The sequence below is a fragment of the Dendrobates tinctorius genome, unplaced genomic scaffold, assembly GCF_039654945.1.
Source record: "Dendrobates tinctorius isolate UK_male_01 unplaced genomic scaffold, ASM3965494v1 ptg000010l, whole genome shotgun sequence".
NCBI lineage: Eukaryota > Metazoa > Chordata > Amphibia > Anura > Dendrobatidae > Dendrobates > Dendrobates tinctorius.
The window spans coordinates 5,549,953-5,566,802 of record NW_027361678.1 but is presented as its reverse complement, the minus strand read 5'-3'; the positions used below and the strand labels follow the sequence as shown (position 1 = coordinate 5,566,802).

At 41.6% G+C, this 16,850-nt stretch overlaps 1 protein-coding gene across 8 annotated transcripts in view; it reads left to right on the top strand.

Annotated features, from left to right (window-relative positions):
• TMEM260 (transmembrane protein 260) overlaps nucleotides 1-16,850 on the top strand; it is a 128,078-nt gene that overhangs the window by 88,738 nt on the left and 22,490 nt on the right. For 7 of the 8 annotated variants that reach the window (XM_073585941.1, XM_073585918.1, XM_073585929.1 and 4 more), the window contains 8 exons: nucleotides 3,030-3,207; nucleotides 4,952-5,065; nucleotides 7,436-7,615; nucleotides 9,621-9,661; nucleotides 10,786-10,872; nucleotides 11,786-11,897; nucleotides 14,238-14,410; nucleotides 14,567-14,738. In XM_073585941.1, coding sequence (XP_073442042.1) covers nucleotides 3,030-3,207; nucleotides 4,952-5,065; nucleotides 7,436-7,615; nucleotides 9,621-9,661; nucleotides 10,786-10,872; nucleotides 11,786-11,897; nucleotides 14,238-14,410; nucleotides 14,567-14,738 — 1,057 coding nt within the window. The remainder of the gene's footprint in view (nucleotides 1-3,029; nucleotides 3,208-4,951; nucleotides 5,066-7,435; nucleotides 7,616-9,620; nucleotides 9,662-10,785; nucleotides 10,873-11,785; nucleotides 11,898-14,237; nucleotides 14,411-14,566; nucleotides 14,739-16,850) is intronic. The other variant, XM_073585944.1, reaches the window with a different exon arrangement.

The following is a 16,850-nucleotide window of genomic DNA, read 5'->3' as shown; positions in this document are numbered from 1 at the left end:
TAGCAACAAGTAAAGGCTCAATATGTAATGATGCAAATGGTCCAGCTTACCAGGGAAGGACAGAGGGCACAGATAGGAGGGTGTGATGCTCCCCGACGCGCGTTTCGCGGCCTCAAAGAGCCGCTTCCTCAAGGGGAAGTAAGGCAGCAAACCGGACAGGACCCTGAAATAACCCAGTGAACTGGGTCACATGATCATATGGGGCCAATAGCAGTGAACCAAACGGCGCATGCGCGGTGCACCAAGGGCGTCACACACACGCAAACCGCCCCAGGGATTAACCCTGTATGCAGCGCATGAAATGTAAAGACGCCCTGACGCAAACAGGGCCCCAAGGGAAGCAACGCCATGTGCACCGTCACCGCTGATTGAAGAACATATATCGCCAAGCGATAAGTGATAAAAAGAGGGAAGGGAGGAAAAAGGGAGAATGTCAGACATGGGATTAAACTTATGTCACAATATAACGCAGATACAGCAAATGTATACATATTGTAAAGAAACACCCCAAACACCTATAAATATATCGCACAAATAGAAAGACAGTAATATCGTATCAGAAACATCATGATTAAAAAAAAACGTTGGAGACACATGAATAAATATACATTTTTCCATCAGACAACGCATTTCTTGCGGGACTATTAATGTTATATATTATGCCACCTGCTCATGCCCCAAGATTTACGTAGGTCTCACTACTAGGGAGCTCCGGGTGAGGTTCCGGGAGCATGTGCGGGACATTGGCGCAGCAAAAACCGTGACTGACATCAGAGAACTGAAAGCGATCCCAAGGCACTTTAAGGCCCATCACAATTGTGATGTTAAGTCATTCAGTGTCAGGGGTATCGATGTTTTACACCTCGGGATCAGAGGTGGTGATCACAAGAAACTCCTTGCTCAAATTGAGGCAGGTGGATTGTGCTTCTCGACACCGTCACACCCCATGGTCTGAACGAGTCCTTAAGCTTTGCCCCATTCCTCTAAAAATTCTTCTACAAGTCCTTGCAACGTCCCCTTTGTGTTTCCTCCTGCCATTCCCAACCACACTATTCTTTCCCCAATGGAGGATGTGTGGGTTTTTAATCTTTTTAATTTTTCATGTTTGTTTTATTTTATTAGTGAACAGTCATCTCATTAATTCTACTTACCATGCTCCGGAGGGATCCTGATATTAACCACTTGGATGGAAGGGGTTCTGGACTTTCTATCATGGAGGATACAGACAACCTATATATAGGATTTTGCTCTGTGGAAATATTTATTCATGTGTCTCCAACGTTTTTTTTAATCATGATGTTTCTGATACGATATTACTGTCTTTCTATTTGTGCGATATATTTAATATAGGTGTTTGGGGTGTTTCTTTACAATATGTATACATTTGCTGTATCTGCGTTATATTGTGACATAAGTTTAATCCCATGTCTGACATTCTCCCTTTTTCCTCCCTTCCCTCTTTTTATCACTTATCGCTTGGCGATATATGTTCTTCAATCAGCGGTGACTGTGCGCATGGCGTTGCTTCCCTTGGGGCCCTGTTTGAGTCAGGGCGTCTTTACATTTCATGCGCCGCATACAGGGTTAATCCCTGGGGCGGTTTGCGTGTGTGTGATGCCCTTGGTGCACGCAGGGCTTCATCGGCGCACTGCGCATGCGCCGTTTGGTTCACTGCTATTGGCCACATATGATCATGTGACCCAGTTCACTGGGTTATTTCAGGGTCCTGTCCGGTTTGCTGCCTTACTTCCCCTTGAGGAAGTGGCTCTTTGAGGCTGCGAAACGCGCATCAGGGAGCATCACACCCTCCTATCTGTGCCCTCTGTCCTTCCCTGGTAAGCTGGACCATTTGCATCATTACATATTGAGCCTTTACTTGTTGCTACATAACGCCTGATGCGCATTGCGCCATGGCTGTTGCTCTTTCACTGGATAATACTTGTTACTATGGCTCATTAGGTTCACAATAACTATGTGTTATGCTTTTCTACTTACCTACAAGGCATTGTGGCACTTGGGGTTAGATTTCCCTTTCTGCTTTTCCACTGGGATCTGCGTATTGTCATAATAACTTATACTATGAATATTTGTGAAATAAAAATTTGACTTTTATCTTTAAGACACCTTTGGCTCTTTTCTTTCTCTTGTGGTTTTAGTATACTTTGAGCTGGTGCATTTCTTCTTTCTTGGACTGGCAATTGAGATCTAAGCTGTCCAGAATATGTTTTGGGAATCTGGTGTGCTTATCGGGAGTGCAGAAGAGAGAAAGAATTGGAGAAAATTGGCGATACAGAATGTATAATATCTTTTTTCACATCTTAAGACGGTTTACATTCAGAGATGTAGTGTCAGATGCGATGCATGACTTTCCATTGTGTAAACCGGCGGTAAAGTTAGGACTTGAAAGTGGTATAGCCTTTTCGAACTATAAAGAAATGTGAAATTTCACTCCGTAGGTTCTCCTTCTACATAAATAGGTTTCTTTTATAGTCAATTGATTATGAAAGAAGTACCAAAGCTGTGAGCAACCTGGCAGTGGTAGTGCTACAAGGACTCGAAAGCCACAGGCAGCGTACCACCATTGTGTAGCGTACTATCTGGGAACACGGGACAGCTGTAGGACAAAGGCCGTCATTCACTGATCTCTCTTTCTTCCATTTGACATTGAATCTGCCTGTTTCCCGTACACTAGGATCCATTGTTCTCCTCCTATTTATTTTAACATTAGTCTTGTTACTTGCCGCGGTCGCTGTTTTCATTCAATCTGGCGATGGTCTTGAAAGCTTAGAACTTCCTAGTCTACGTTTAAGGGGCATGCCTTGTGTACCAAGACATGAAACAGTTGCTCTCACTTACAGTTGTCGTGTACTTTTTTTTTTTCCTAATTAATATTGTCTTGAATTGTGGAAATATTACATAGCAAACTGATAGCTCTCAGTAGCGAGAGCCGTTGTAGCTACAATATAAAATGCATAACAAACAATTCTATTTTGTAGCAAAAGGAGATTTCCTGTTATCTATGTTTGCAGGCTTTCTGGCTCACATGCGGCAGGAATCCTTGCTGCAGGGTTATATTCATTTTCACGTCTAACATGGCAGTGGTCCATTGCAGCAGAGGTTTTTAGCCTGAACAATCTGTTTGTGGCGATGCTGATGGCTCTTACGGTCGAGTTTCACAAGGCAAAAACCGACAGCGAGAGATCAAAGGTAATTTTTGGTCTAGTTGGACACACAGTGCAATGCCAAGCGAAATATAACCTTTCTGTCTCAAAAACAAAACCTATTTATTTATCTATTTTTATGATGTTAATTGAATTCCAGAGTTTTCTCCATGTGACATCTAGGTTTTTAGGCGTATGGTCCCTTAAAATAAAAAAAAGGATCAGAAGAACTAAGCTTCTGGGAAAGCTTTGTGTCAACCACTGTAGGAGTTTCTGTTGTGGTCATATTGGTTGTCTTCTAGCTTTCCTACAAGATTATACATCTGGACTGGAAAAAATACATATAAACTAACCTCAAAGCAATTTAAAATGGAGATGGGGCCTCACTTGGTCCCTTTCAGTTGGAGAACTGCTGCCAAATCATTTGAATTGGCGTATTTGGCTTTTACGACTTGGCGGTTTCAGCAGCAGTGACCCCCTTTAAGTAACTATATTTATTGGTAATTTTCTTTTTTAATAGGGATTCTTTACGCCATTTTGTAAGACAATATTTTGTTTGTTTTTTTTAGTATAAGTCAAGGCTCTTTAAAAGGTCAATTCTATCTTCTATCATTGCTACCCCTAATCGGTTTTTATAAAGTCCTTTTCTTCTCTGAAGGGACAATTGGCATAGTTAATTTCCCAGAGGAGCATTTCATGGCCTATATGTCTCCTTACACCCGCTTGGAACTCTCCACAGTGAGCGACATTACCCCTCTTTTTATAGAAAGTTTTTAACATGACTTTGTAGACATGCGCATCTGTGGACAGGTCTATTTTGGTATAGCGGACCTCATTAGCACAGAACAAGGGTCTATGACATGCTGTTTTCATTACCCTACCAAAACTCTTTGGAGGCTAGTTGTTTTCAGCCATTCAGATACTTTTCCCTGGGGTGCACAAGTAAAATCTCCCTACCTTTTGCTTGAGCATTGATACTCCAGTGAAAGTATGCTTTAAATAAATGACAAATGTAATATAAAATCTGTTACTGTGCAAAGCTTTATCCTAAAATGTGTATGTATATAAATGAACCTGTTTAAAAGTCTAGCGCTGGTTCACATGAGCAGTAGTCGGCCAAGTGGCCAATTACCCCACTCCAAAATTGTGCTCAATTTACCTTGAAATACCATTAATTTAACAGTTTGATTACTGGCCACAGTTTTTACAGGTGAACAATGTTTTTTTTCAGTTTCACCTGTAAAAACCATGAGATCAATGACCAAACTGTAGAAACCTCAGCAATTTGCCTCAAAATGTGCGTTTTTTGCCCCATGCCACACCAGCACTTTTGTGAATGCAACTTTATGCCAGTCCCAAACAAGGACCCTGAAAGAGATAAACAATCAATTTAAGGAAACTATAAAGTAGTGGAAGCGTGACATGCCTAGAAAAGTTGCGCTAAGTACCCAGCGCTTGGCTGAAAAAAAAATGGCGACTACACAAAGGTACCAACATGTTGGGTGAAGAAAGCTAAGATTGGGCAAGACCATCAATCTGTTGATAGCAGTCAAGATTTATTGGGTTGATTGATTGTATCCATTGTTTCTCGCTCTATAGCAAGCAGTTTAGCTGGCACCTCTCTTTACCATTGATTTTCTGCCAAGTGATCCAAACAAGGGCCTCCATCTTATACACTTCCAAACTTCTTAGTCAACCTGTCAGGGTTTTTTTTAACGTCTAGATCTTGATGAGCTTTCATTTTTGAAAGACTGCTTCTCTATATTAATTGTTTCTGTTTTTAATTTTAGGTTTCTGTCTATGGTGCCTTTTGCTGTGGTCTCAGTTTGTGTAACCAGCACACTATTGTGCTCTACGTAATTTGCATTGTAACTTGGGTTATAGGATATCTGTTCATGCACAAGGTTTGTATGTGTAATCTTTTATTCGTCTTCTTTGTCTGTGAGCTTGTCCTTAGGAAGAAGCAAATTTGTAGGTCAATAAAATAAAAAATAGTTAGATTGTACTTCAGTTATACACATAAAAGCTTCTTAAAATAGGAATTTAATGTGTTAATTCAAGCTCCTAATCTAGAACTGGAAAAGTTATGGTCTATACCATTAAGTAGATTCATTCACTTGCCGGCTGCGCACTCCATTATTTCTCTGTGGGGTGAGGAGTAGACCTTATTTCCTCCCTGGTGATGGTAGCTGCAGTGTTTGATAGAGATATAGCTGAAATAACGTAAATATTTTACCTAAACGGGGAATTTGTTAGCCCAACGGTGGTGCACATGGTCCATGGAGCCACTCTGCTACAGGACCAGGCTTGCCTAGGAAGGGTTGTAGCTAAGCGGTGTTCACTGGAGCTCCTGATGGTGGAGACATACTGGGCTGCAGGTAGCCGTCAGGTACCACGCCAAGGCAGATTCCGGTAATGCAGCTGCTGACCTCAGGGATCAGATTCGCTAACACTGTTTGAGGACTAGGGCTCCATTCAGACTAGTAAGCTCTGGCTCCTCTACAGAACCGTTACTGACTTGGATTCGGGCTACGTTCAGATTTGGCTGATTCGAACTACCAACATGTACAGCATGTGCAAATAACTACTAAAGACACATCTAAGACATGAATACCATACAAAGAAAAAAAGGTGTATAGAATCTAAAAAAATTCTTAAACTTTATTAAAGATTAAACAATTAAAAATACCATATTTTTCAGACTATAAGATGCACCTGACCATAAGACACACCCCAAATTTTCAGAAGAAAAATAGAGAAAAAAATTAATGTGTCAAACAAGGGTACGTTTTACTGTCCGAATTGTTCAGCTTACTGGGGGGGAGTAGGGTGTGATCGGGAGCGCTGATGGAGCGGGGTCACAGGAGGTGGTTGGTGGTCTGGCGATGATCTGACTTATCCCAGGCTGGTGTGGCAGGTTTGGTGGTGCGGGGGCTTCTCCATTTTGTGAAAGCCCCCACACATCCATCCCAGGCTGATGCGTGGCAGTTTCGCAGATGCTCAGTGGTGCGGGGGCTTCGCCAACATTTTGTGAAAGCCCGGAGCTCCTGCACTTCCACTGCTTTAATGCTGTGGTCTCCAGGAAAATGGCTGCTGGAGGCGGCGCATGCGCAGAATGAGATCTCGGGAGACGAGATCTTGCCGCCAAGATCTTGGCTCCTGAGATCTCAATCTAAACATGCGCCACCTCCGACGGCCATTTTCCTGGAGACCAACTCATTTTCTGGAACAATTTCAAGGGTGCCCATGACTGTAATATATTCATCAACACCAGTGTTGCTCACACTGGTCTTGATGAGAGGGGCATACTGGAGTCAGACGACTGAAAAAGGCTTATGCTTCCAAATTGTGAATTCTGTGGTAAGTCCCTTCTCAGCTTTATCCATTTAGGCAGAGTTGGACAAAAATTGCACCAAAAGAATTTTGCCTAACCTCAGGTTGCATAAACATATTGAGACTGATTAAAGTGTATTACGCCAGATGAATCGTGGCCTCTTCCATGTTCTTCCACTGCTTTTTGTTTTCTATGTCATATTTTGCTTTTTTGCTTCCACTTGTCCCCTTGCCACCTATTAAACACTTCTCTCACTATGCTGTTTGCTTGCTTCTTTTTACACTCTCTCCATCTAAACTATTAATTACAATGTATGGAATGGAGGAACGTTGGTCATGGTTTCTTCTGTAGTCTTTTAGATATTCTATTTTGGCTGTATATTTTTCTTTTTTTCTTTTCACATTCCAATTTCTTTTATAAATTTGGTATTTCTACTTAGAACCATGTCTTCCAAATAAAATACTCTGGGTAATTCCGTAATTTGTAAATGATATTGCTGTTCTTACCGCAGCTCTCCGTAAGCCTGTTGATGGATACCCGTTCCTAATAGTGTCCCAATTTTGTTGACGAGTACAGAATATTCTGTAAAATACACTTTATCTGCCGCCTTCTTATAATTTTCGAGTGGGTTATCTCAGCCTTGCAGTTCCTACCTATGGATATCAGGAAAATGATTTCAGCGTAAGGCAATGCAGGTTATGATACTCGGGAGTCCAGGCTAATAATGTTGGCTTCACTTACATTCTCACTTTGCCATGCAAAAGAGATCAGTTCGAAGCAATTTTCTAAATAATCCCTAAAGTCAGGAGATTTGACCGCATTCCCAGAGACTTGTTACAAATTGGGAAATCATCTATGTGTAAAATATTATTTGATGTTTTCCAGCCTCTTCTAAAAAAAAAAAGTTGGTTGGCAGTAACGCTCAATGTTTTCTGTGCAGGAATTGTCCTTGAGTTCTTTGCTGAAGTTAGGGCTCTACTTCACCGTGGGGCTCTTACCTTATTCTTATCTAATTGTTTCCTCGTACTTCAATCGAGCACGATGGACCTGGGGAGACCATACGACCATTCAAGGGCTCCTGACTCATTTACTTCGAGAGGAGTATGGGACTTTCAGTCTGGTAAAACTTTTCCCTCTTGTTTCCTCTCCTTTGAAGTTCAGTAGAACTCTAAACAAAATAGTATCAGAAATTCCTTTCGTTCAGTTTTTTTTCAAGTGTTTAAGCTGTTATTTAGCTGAATACAGTGGCTGGAATTAAATCCCAACCTCTGATTAATGTTGTTTAAGGGACAGATTCAGAAGTGCCTTTCTTTTTTCTTTCTTTTATTTCTTTGATGGCCAACCCAAAAAAGTAATCAGAATGGCGTAGTATAAAGATAGTGGATGGAATTCCTGCAGAATGTTTGAACCAATGAGATACGTGAATAGTTACTAGTTTTGTATCTCATATGTTGCACCTTTTTTAAGCATCATAATGTACTTTTTTCTGTCAAGTTATTATAAAATTATACAGCAAAATCTCTCTCCATGACCACCTGGTATGTCTCACCTGGAGAGGTGGATCCTCAAAGCCTTTGATCCAGATTAGCAGTTCTTAGGCAGCACGGACTATGGCGTTCATACAGCAGAGTGATCTAGTTTGAAGATATGGCAGAACGACATCTGGATGAACACTGACCAGAACTGGAAACGCGGGACCCGAAGAAGCTGAGCTGAAGTCACAGCAGCTAAAATAGCAGAGTTGAATTTGCAGATTCTTAGTTTGCAACAGAGTCCAAAGTAGAGCTGGCTCAGCAGTAAGGCTGGATTACCCAGCAATATAGCAATGTTGGGCTTGTCACAGAGTCCAAGGCAGAGTTGGCCAAAGTATAACAGAGGTACCCAGCAATATAGCCGAGCTGGGCTAGTCAGAGTCAAAGGCACAGTTGGCCAAGGTATGACAGAGCTACCCAACAATATAGCAGAGCTAGATTTGTCACAGAGTCCAAGGTAAAGCTGACGAGAAGTATAGCAGATTAGCTCTGTGATATAACAGAACGGGCTTTGCCAAGAAGTACTAGGAATCTCAAAACAAGGAAGCAGTACACAGTAATGGCGTGGACACCCTACTACCTGAATACTCAAGTGGGGTGACATCAGCTTTTCACTGCAACCTGACCTACCAAGGAATAGGGAGAACTGGCTGAAGGTGGAAGACACAGGATCTGGTGCTATATCCAGGAAAGGTAGACATCCCTTCATCTGGGCCAGACTTCAGTTCCCTCATTCAATGTGTATCTTTTTGAGATAAAGGCCTATCTAGAAAATAACTATTTATTATCCTTTTTGGGGTCATCTCAAAATGGTTTTACTATAATCTGTAGGTCCTTTTTCTATATATACTTGTCCAACCATCAGGGCAATTCCCATGGCTTTCTTAGACTCATTTATGGCAAATTTGCCTAGTTTATACACTGATAGGAAATCGGGAAATGTATAACTACATCATAAATTTTGTGAGTTGTTAACGATTATTTGGGGACGGAATTTGTTTTGTTTTTTCCAGAAACTCAGAGTGAGAAAATATAATATTTTCCTGTATATTTTTTTTTCCGTTTTTTTTTTTTTTTTTTAATTTAACTAAACAGTTTGCCCTTGACGCTATTCATCACTAATGCCTCAGCTGCTAAAAAGTGGAGTGTTTGGATGGCTCCAAGATCTCGACTGAGGAAATACTATTTTTTTTTTTTTTTTACATTGACATTTATAAAAGGAAAATGTATCCCTCATCCTGAAACCCCTTTTGTAGCTAGAATGGTGGTCCTATTTTTTGCCAATGGTTATTCATAAATGATAATTGGTGCGGATCTCACCAGTGGGACCTGCATCTGTCTCGACAATGTGGTCCCATGTCTCGCTTCTATCAGCGGAGGAATTCCTTTACAAGTGAAGGGGGATTCTGACCACCTCTCCAATGTCAGGGCCATATTGATGGAATCTGCATCTACTATACATTTATGACATACCTTGTGGAAATGTTAAGTTTTTTTTTTTTTTTATTTAATCATTATTACAAGTGTTACTTGGACTGCTAAATGTCTTTTTTTTCAAATTATTGTTTATAAATAATATTTTTGTATTACTAGGCAAAATCAGAATCCGGATCCAGTATGGGAGACACTTTCATGTAAGAACATGACTATTAAATTTTGGGTTGAAGAGGTAACTTTTCTTCTTGTAGAGACCACCAGGCAGGTACAGACTGGGGCTGAAATTCAGCCCTGGCATTTGAAGTCACACAGGCCCATGTTGTCCCCGTCCCCGAGCACCAGATGGGATATATTACTAATGATACCCGTGGCTCGCTGGAGTAAGTGCTCTGTCACAACTCTTAACAGTGTGGGTGTCTTGAGAACACGGATTCTGTTAGCTACATAACAGACAAGGTGGCCCACGACCAGACAGGCCCTTCTGGCATTTGCCAGAATTTCCAGATGGCCAGTCCGGCCCTGCCCCCAGCTGTGGTAAGGAGTTATTATAGAGTAAAATAATGTGCATATGCTTATACAAATCATATATCCTATGTGCCCTCTGGACAGGACAGTAACAAATATTTCTTTCAAAGACGAGTCCAGCAATACCTATACACGGCCAGTCCATTCCTCCGTTACTGAGAAATCAGCATAATAATTGATATGCAAATAAAGCTAAAGAGCTATTGTAGATCTGAAGCCTCTGTCACTCCAGCTCTAGTTCCTGCTCAGCACCGCCCCCTGTTTTTTTGTTTTTTTTCCACGTGGTGTTTTGCAGCTTTATGACTAGACAGTGTTAAATTTGGAGCAGATTCCATGAGAAATCGGTCTAAAATAGTGACATCACTTATTTTGTTATTTTTCTCTCCGCAAGGTCTTCAAAACCTTAGCAGTTAAAAAAAAAAAAATGAAAAAAAGTTTCTGTATGAACAGCAAAGTGGATTTTCAAATAAATTAAATAGTTTTTCAATACTTTTCCTATTTGATCTGTTTTTTTACGTGGATTCTGGAACGGATATCCTTCATGATCTTTCTTAAGACAAAGAAAAAAAAAACTGTGTGATGTTGGCCTTATTTTCCTGCAAATACAGGTCCATAATCGTTTGTCAATTAATACAAATTTCCAGCTTACGAAGTCTAACATTTTCTGAATTACATTTAACGACTATAGTTACTTCTATGCTGATTGTGCTATTTCCATGATTCCCATTTTTATTGTACAGGTAATGCAATTCTGGATGCAATTTTTTTTATTTCCATTTACTTTATTATGTTGTAGGTTTCAAATCATCCACATGTTTGCAGAAATCACTCCCATTGCTCCGGGCCTAGCTCTCTTATCATTGGTACTGTGTTTTATTAACAGGTAACTATTAATATTTCATAATTCTCCTTTAATATAACCATTTATATACTAATGGGAGAATTTATCACAAGTGGAAATTTTACATTCTGTTTTCTTTATGGTTTTGCTGTTATTTGAACCAAAAGTGTCACCCAATGTTTGCTACATTTGTAGCATCTTTACACATAACACTTCCATTTTTCCACTTTTTACAACCCCCCCTAACTTATTCGAGGGAGAATTGTGACTTTTTAAAAAGTCGCAATTTATAAATCGAGCTTAAACCGAATTCGACGCGCTAACCACAACAACTTTATAAAAGTTGTAAGACTGGCGTAAAATAGCCAACACCTGGCAATGTTTGTACAAAATTAATATGTAATTTTTTTTTTTTTTTTATAACAATGGACTGGTGAAAACCCATAAATTCCCCCTATAGTTCTACACCTCTTCAGAACTTAAAGAGAACCTGTCAGCAGGATTTTGCTATGTAAACTACAGACAGTGCCATATTAGTGCTGTAATACCGATTAAAATGATACATGGGGTGAAGAAATCAGTTTTGTGGTTCTTGTAAGTTTTATTACAATCATGTCTTTGTGCATCGGGGCGGGCTATGGGGCAGGACTATGGGTAGTCTCTCTTCTTGTTGCTGTGGCCCCTCCATCCACCTTCTGTTTGAATGACAGGTCTCTGATCTTTGAGTGACCTACCTCCAATCTCAAAAATCGTTCCTGCGCAGTACTTTATTTTGTCTCAGCGCATGTACAGTAACAATAGTGACTGCCTCTATTCCCTGCTGCCATGTCCTAATATGACATATTAATTATTCAGGAAATATTAGAGGTTAGAACCTATGTATCTCATCCACAGTATCTCTTGTATGGACTTATGTAATTTTACAATTAAATCTTTCTTGCCTTTTTTATTGCAGACAGTCCTCTGCTTCCATTGTTTCTCTTTTCACCACAATGTTTCTTGGCTATTCATTATTTTTTTCCTGGAGAGCAAATTTAGATATTGCAAAACCTTTATTCCTGGGCGTGGTAAGTTCACTATTAAATAACGGCATTCTGGAGTTCTGGAACGATAGATATTTGACATAAAATGATGGTGAAATGTGTTTGTTGATCATCAGTTCAACCTAAAACTGTCACTTACTTTGTGATTGCTGAAGTCCTTAAAATGGAATCCCATCAGCAGATTTTTGGTTTGTTAGCTGAGAGCGGCATGATGTAGGGGTAGAGACCCTGATTCCAGCAATCTGTCAGTGGGCTGCTTGCTGCTGTTTACATAGAATTCCTGCTTTCTCTGATATAGATATAGCAGTGCTCAGAATGCTGAGATGTATAAAACCCCGCCCACACCACTGATTGTTGTCTTTCTGATAATTCACAGTGTACACAGGAAGCTGCCAATCAGTGGCGGGGGTGGGCTTATATAGATTAACCTGACTACTGTGCATGTGAGACCTCGTCTTGCAGTGATAATATCTTGCTGATAAAACACTGATTGTATTGAAACTACTACACACAGCCTAATAAGTGATACATCCCTGGAATTAAGCCTTCTTGCCCTATATTATGCTGCTCTCCGATTAAAAAACAAAAAGCGGCTGACAGATTTCCTTTGGGGCTATCTTCTGTGTTGTTTTTATTATTCCTGGCATAGGAAGAGGGGGTTTCATGTGGCCATGCCTTACTATCTGTCCTTTTAACTTTCACAAGTAGTGAAGGTCAAAGAGGTTTTATCACTCTATATTATTAGTGGGGGAGGGTTAATATAGGTGATAATTCAGAGAAGCAAAATGAAATTGCATTCCCCAATGTCCCTTTTTTACACTTGAAGCTTATAAATGTGTTAAAACTCAGTGGATGAGGGAGATGAGTGCTTAGGCTATTTTCAGACTTGCGTTAGGAGGCGCAGGGCCACCACTAAGCTCAGCCCCCGGCTGCGCCTCCTCCGGTCAGCTCCTCCTATGGGCTCATGATGCTGCATGCGACCAGCGTACCCTATATTTAGCGTTGGGTACGTTGGCCGTGCGCTGGTATGATTTTGGAGACGTGTGCGCCCTTTTGGCGCTGCGTGGAGCGCACAAAAATGCAACATGGTGCGTTTGGCGCACGTCGGCGCAGCGCCAAAAGGGCGCACGCGCCAGCAAAATCATACCAGCGCACGGCCTGCGTACCCAACGCTAAATATAGGGTACGCTGGTCGCATGCAGCGTCATGCGCCCATAGGAGGAGCTGACCGGAGGAGGCGTGGCCGGGGGCAGAGCTTAGCGGCGGCCCTGCGCTGCACCTCCTAACGCAAGTCTGAAAGTAGCCTTAGAAGATTTTTTTTATATGATGTATTGTATAGATATGATACAGGTGAACATTCCCTTCCAAATAAAGAACGAGTAAAAAAGGAAAAAATAATAAGGTACAGGGAAATCAGGTTTAGATTTTCTGTCTCCAATTTTACAGCTGTGTCTTTGCTCCATTTTTTATGTTGCTGTTAGGCTTGTGCCTGTCACCTACTGGGAAACTTCTTGAAGTAACAAGATATACAGTCAGGAAAACTAAAAATAATCTATGTAATTGAGTGATAATATTTCTGGCCCTTTTGGAAAGAAAAATTGAAGTTTGGCTCTCCACTGGTAGTATGCAGCCTTTAGATACAGGAGTGATCTGTGCTAAATACAGCTATATAAGAAGTTATATATGATGGAATCCTGTGTAATATGGAGCAGCAGGAGAAGAACCGCAAATTAGGTGAATCCTGACACAACTTTAGTGTGCTTCTGTCTGTGTACAGAATGCAGAGAGATAAACAGATTAGACATTTGCAAGCAGCTATATCCATTGTTTTGTACATTAACATTTAGATGCAGCTATGTCCTCTTCTTGCCAATTAACCTTTTAGAAGAAGCTGTATTTTCCTTCATTAGCTTCCTTATGTAATGGACAGAGGCCTTGTATTACATACTTGATAAATAATTTTCTGTGTGGTATAAAATTCAGGCTGTAGCCAGGAGATGAGGTAAGTTTTCATTTGACTTGCTTTGCACTGCCCATTTGTATGCATTGGTGAATATAGTGTTTATGATTTTCTTTTTGGTGAATTTATGAGAAAAATTGATCAATTAATTTCTCCATTGTATTCAATGGACCAGCAAGTTGTCAAAATGGCAAAACAGACCAAATCTTGCCAGATCGGAGCTCATTTTTGCCAGTCAGATGCTGCATTCATCTCCCAATCACAGATGCTAACTCTCAGAGAAGAGGCTCTGACGTGATTTTGCACTCTCGTAAAACGATTGAGTTCAAAATCTGTAAAAATTCTCTTTATTGCAAAAGGAAATCATCTGAATCGCTAGTGATATGTATTATTTTGTCCCATAGGTGGAGAGGTTTTGGATGCAGAGTAATATCGTGGTATGTGCCTTGGCAGGATACGGCTTGGCCTTAATGATGGACAGTATAAGAACAAGAATGGCTAGAAAAAACTTGTCGCTGTACATAGAATGGATTTTCACAATTGCAGTGGTTGCTCGACATATGCACACTAACTACAGGTAGGGCAATGTTTGGTTTTATAGCCAAGTCCCATGTTCAGTCAAGATCATGGAAAATCTATATAAACCAGAAGGTTAAGGGTCCAGGATTCTGCTGTCCCGTGCCTAAAAGTCCAGATTTATGTAGTAATTATTCCCTTTTCACATTCTTTTTAGCGTTTGTGACCAAAGTAGAAATTATGTGGTCGACAAGTTTGCAAGGAACATAATGTTCTCAATGCCACTGAATGCTATCGTTTTGCTGAGAGGGGATCTGCCCGGCAATTCTTTGCGATATCTTCATTATTGTGAAGGACTTCGTCCGGATCTATCCCTAGTGGATCAGGAGGTAAGTGGGGAGACCTGTCACACATCATGTGATACCGTGGTCTTCTGATAAATCACATTGAAGCTTTTAGGATTCTTTCGACTACTGTATTTTTCGGACTATAAGAAGCACTTTTTCCCTCCAAAAATGTGGAGGAAAATGGAGGGATGTCCGGATGTCCCTGCTCTGGCTGTGGTGGGGAGGTGGGCGAGCGGTAGCCGCGGAGCAGCGAGTCACAGGAGGCAGTAGCTGGCTGCTGTGGCTTACTACTGTCCCCGCTGTTAAAGAGAAATTAATATTCTCTCCATTCCTCGCCCATGGGCATGGAAAGGAGTGAATATTCATTTCTCTTTAATAGCGAGCACAGTGTAAACCGCAGCAGCCGGCTTCTTGCAGCTGCTGGGAGTTCTAGTGTGCTGACTACTTAAGGCAATGAATATTTAATGCATTCCACTCCCATAGGCATGGAATGCAATGAATTTTCCTTCCTTTTAGCAGCGGCACACATGAAAGCCTGGCAGATACAGGAACCCGGTGGCTGCCGGATGGGGGCCAATCATACCAGGCTAAGGGTGGGGCCGTGCATACCAGAACGGAGATGGGGACCCTGCATACCAGGATGGGGATTGGGGCCAAGCATACCAGGACGGAGATGGACATCCTGCATAACAGGATGGGGGCCAATCATACCAGGATAAGGATGGGGCCAAGCATACCAGAACGGAGATGGGGACCCTGCATACCAGGATGGGGATTGGGGCCAAGCATACCAGGACGGACATGGACATCCTGCATACCAGGATGGGGGCCAATCATACCAGGATAAGGATGGGGCCATGCATACCAGGATGGGGATTGGGGCCAAGCATACCAGGACGGAGATGGACATCCTGCATACCAGGATGGGGGGCCAATCATACCAGGATAAGGATGGGGCCATGCATACCAGGATGGGGATTGGGGCCAAGCATACCAGGACGGAGATGGACTCACTGCATACCAGGATGGGGGCCAATCATACCAGGATAAGGATGGGGCCATGCATACCAGAACGGAGACGGGGACCCTGCATACCAGGATGGGGATTAGGGCCAAGCATACCAGGACAGAGATGGGGTCCCTGCATATGAGGATGGGATTGGGGCCATGCATACCAGGACGGAGATGGGGGCCCTGCATATCGGGATAGGGATTGGGGCCATGCATTCCAGGATAGGGAAAAGGAAGCCATGCATACCAAGATGTGGGATATTAAGTATAGAATTTACCACATTTTTTGCTGCAGTTCTTTTTCTTCTAATTCCGTCCTCTAATACATACTGTAGGTGCATCTTATGGTCTGGAGCGTCTTATAGTCAGAAAAACGTGGTATATGAAAATTTTTCGGGCTGCGTGAACCATGTCCGCCTTGAAGTTACAGTGTATATGTGACTTAATAAATCAGGAGGGTTTCCTCCATCTACTAACAAAAAAATCCTGTTTAAGAGGCATAAGTGACCCAAATGTGACTATTGGTCTGACAGTTCCACCTGAAAAAATACAGCATTCGACTTCGAGAAGCATGTCCATTGTGGAGCTTGCTCCAATCCCCACCATTATCCATTATCATCTAGAAACATTAGATCAATACTTAGGGCTGTGCACATTCATGGGTTATTCTGCAGTTTTTTGCAAATTACTAGTAAAAACTAGCAACTTTGCAATTTACATTTATTAAAAATTCTCTCCTAATAGCTATTATTATATTAGGAATGTTTATTTCTATATATTAATGCTTGTTGCCTGCATTTCCAGCCTCCCTTCAGTCTGCCATAGGTGGACAGTTTCCTAGGCAAGTTGGAATGCAGTACTTACAAGCACTTTCCTATAGATCTTGAAAGTGCTGCACTGAAACTGTCTGGATCAGGCCAACTTCAGTGCCACTACATTCCTCCGATGCTGCAGAGGCAATGCTACCTTTGCTTGTAGCATCAGCGATCGCGCGGTATGATGATGCCGTACTTTTGAACTATCAATCAGCCCTGATGACACCGCCTCCTGGCAGGCAGGAACCCGGAAGGCAGGGAAGCAGCACATTCCTGACAACACATCATCATGCACAGAATGACTTACTGGTTACTTCTGTTGATGTCG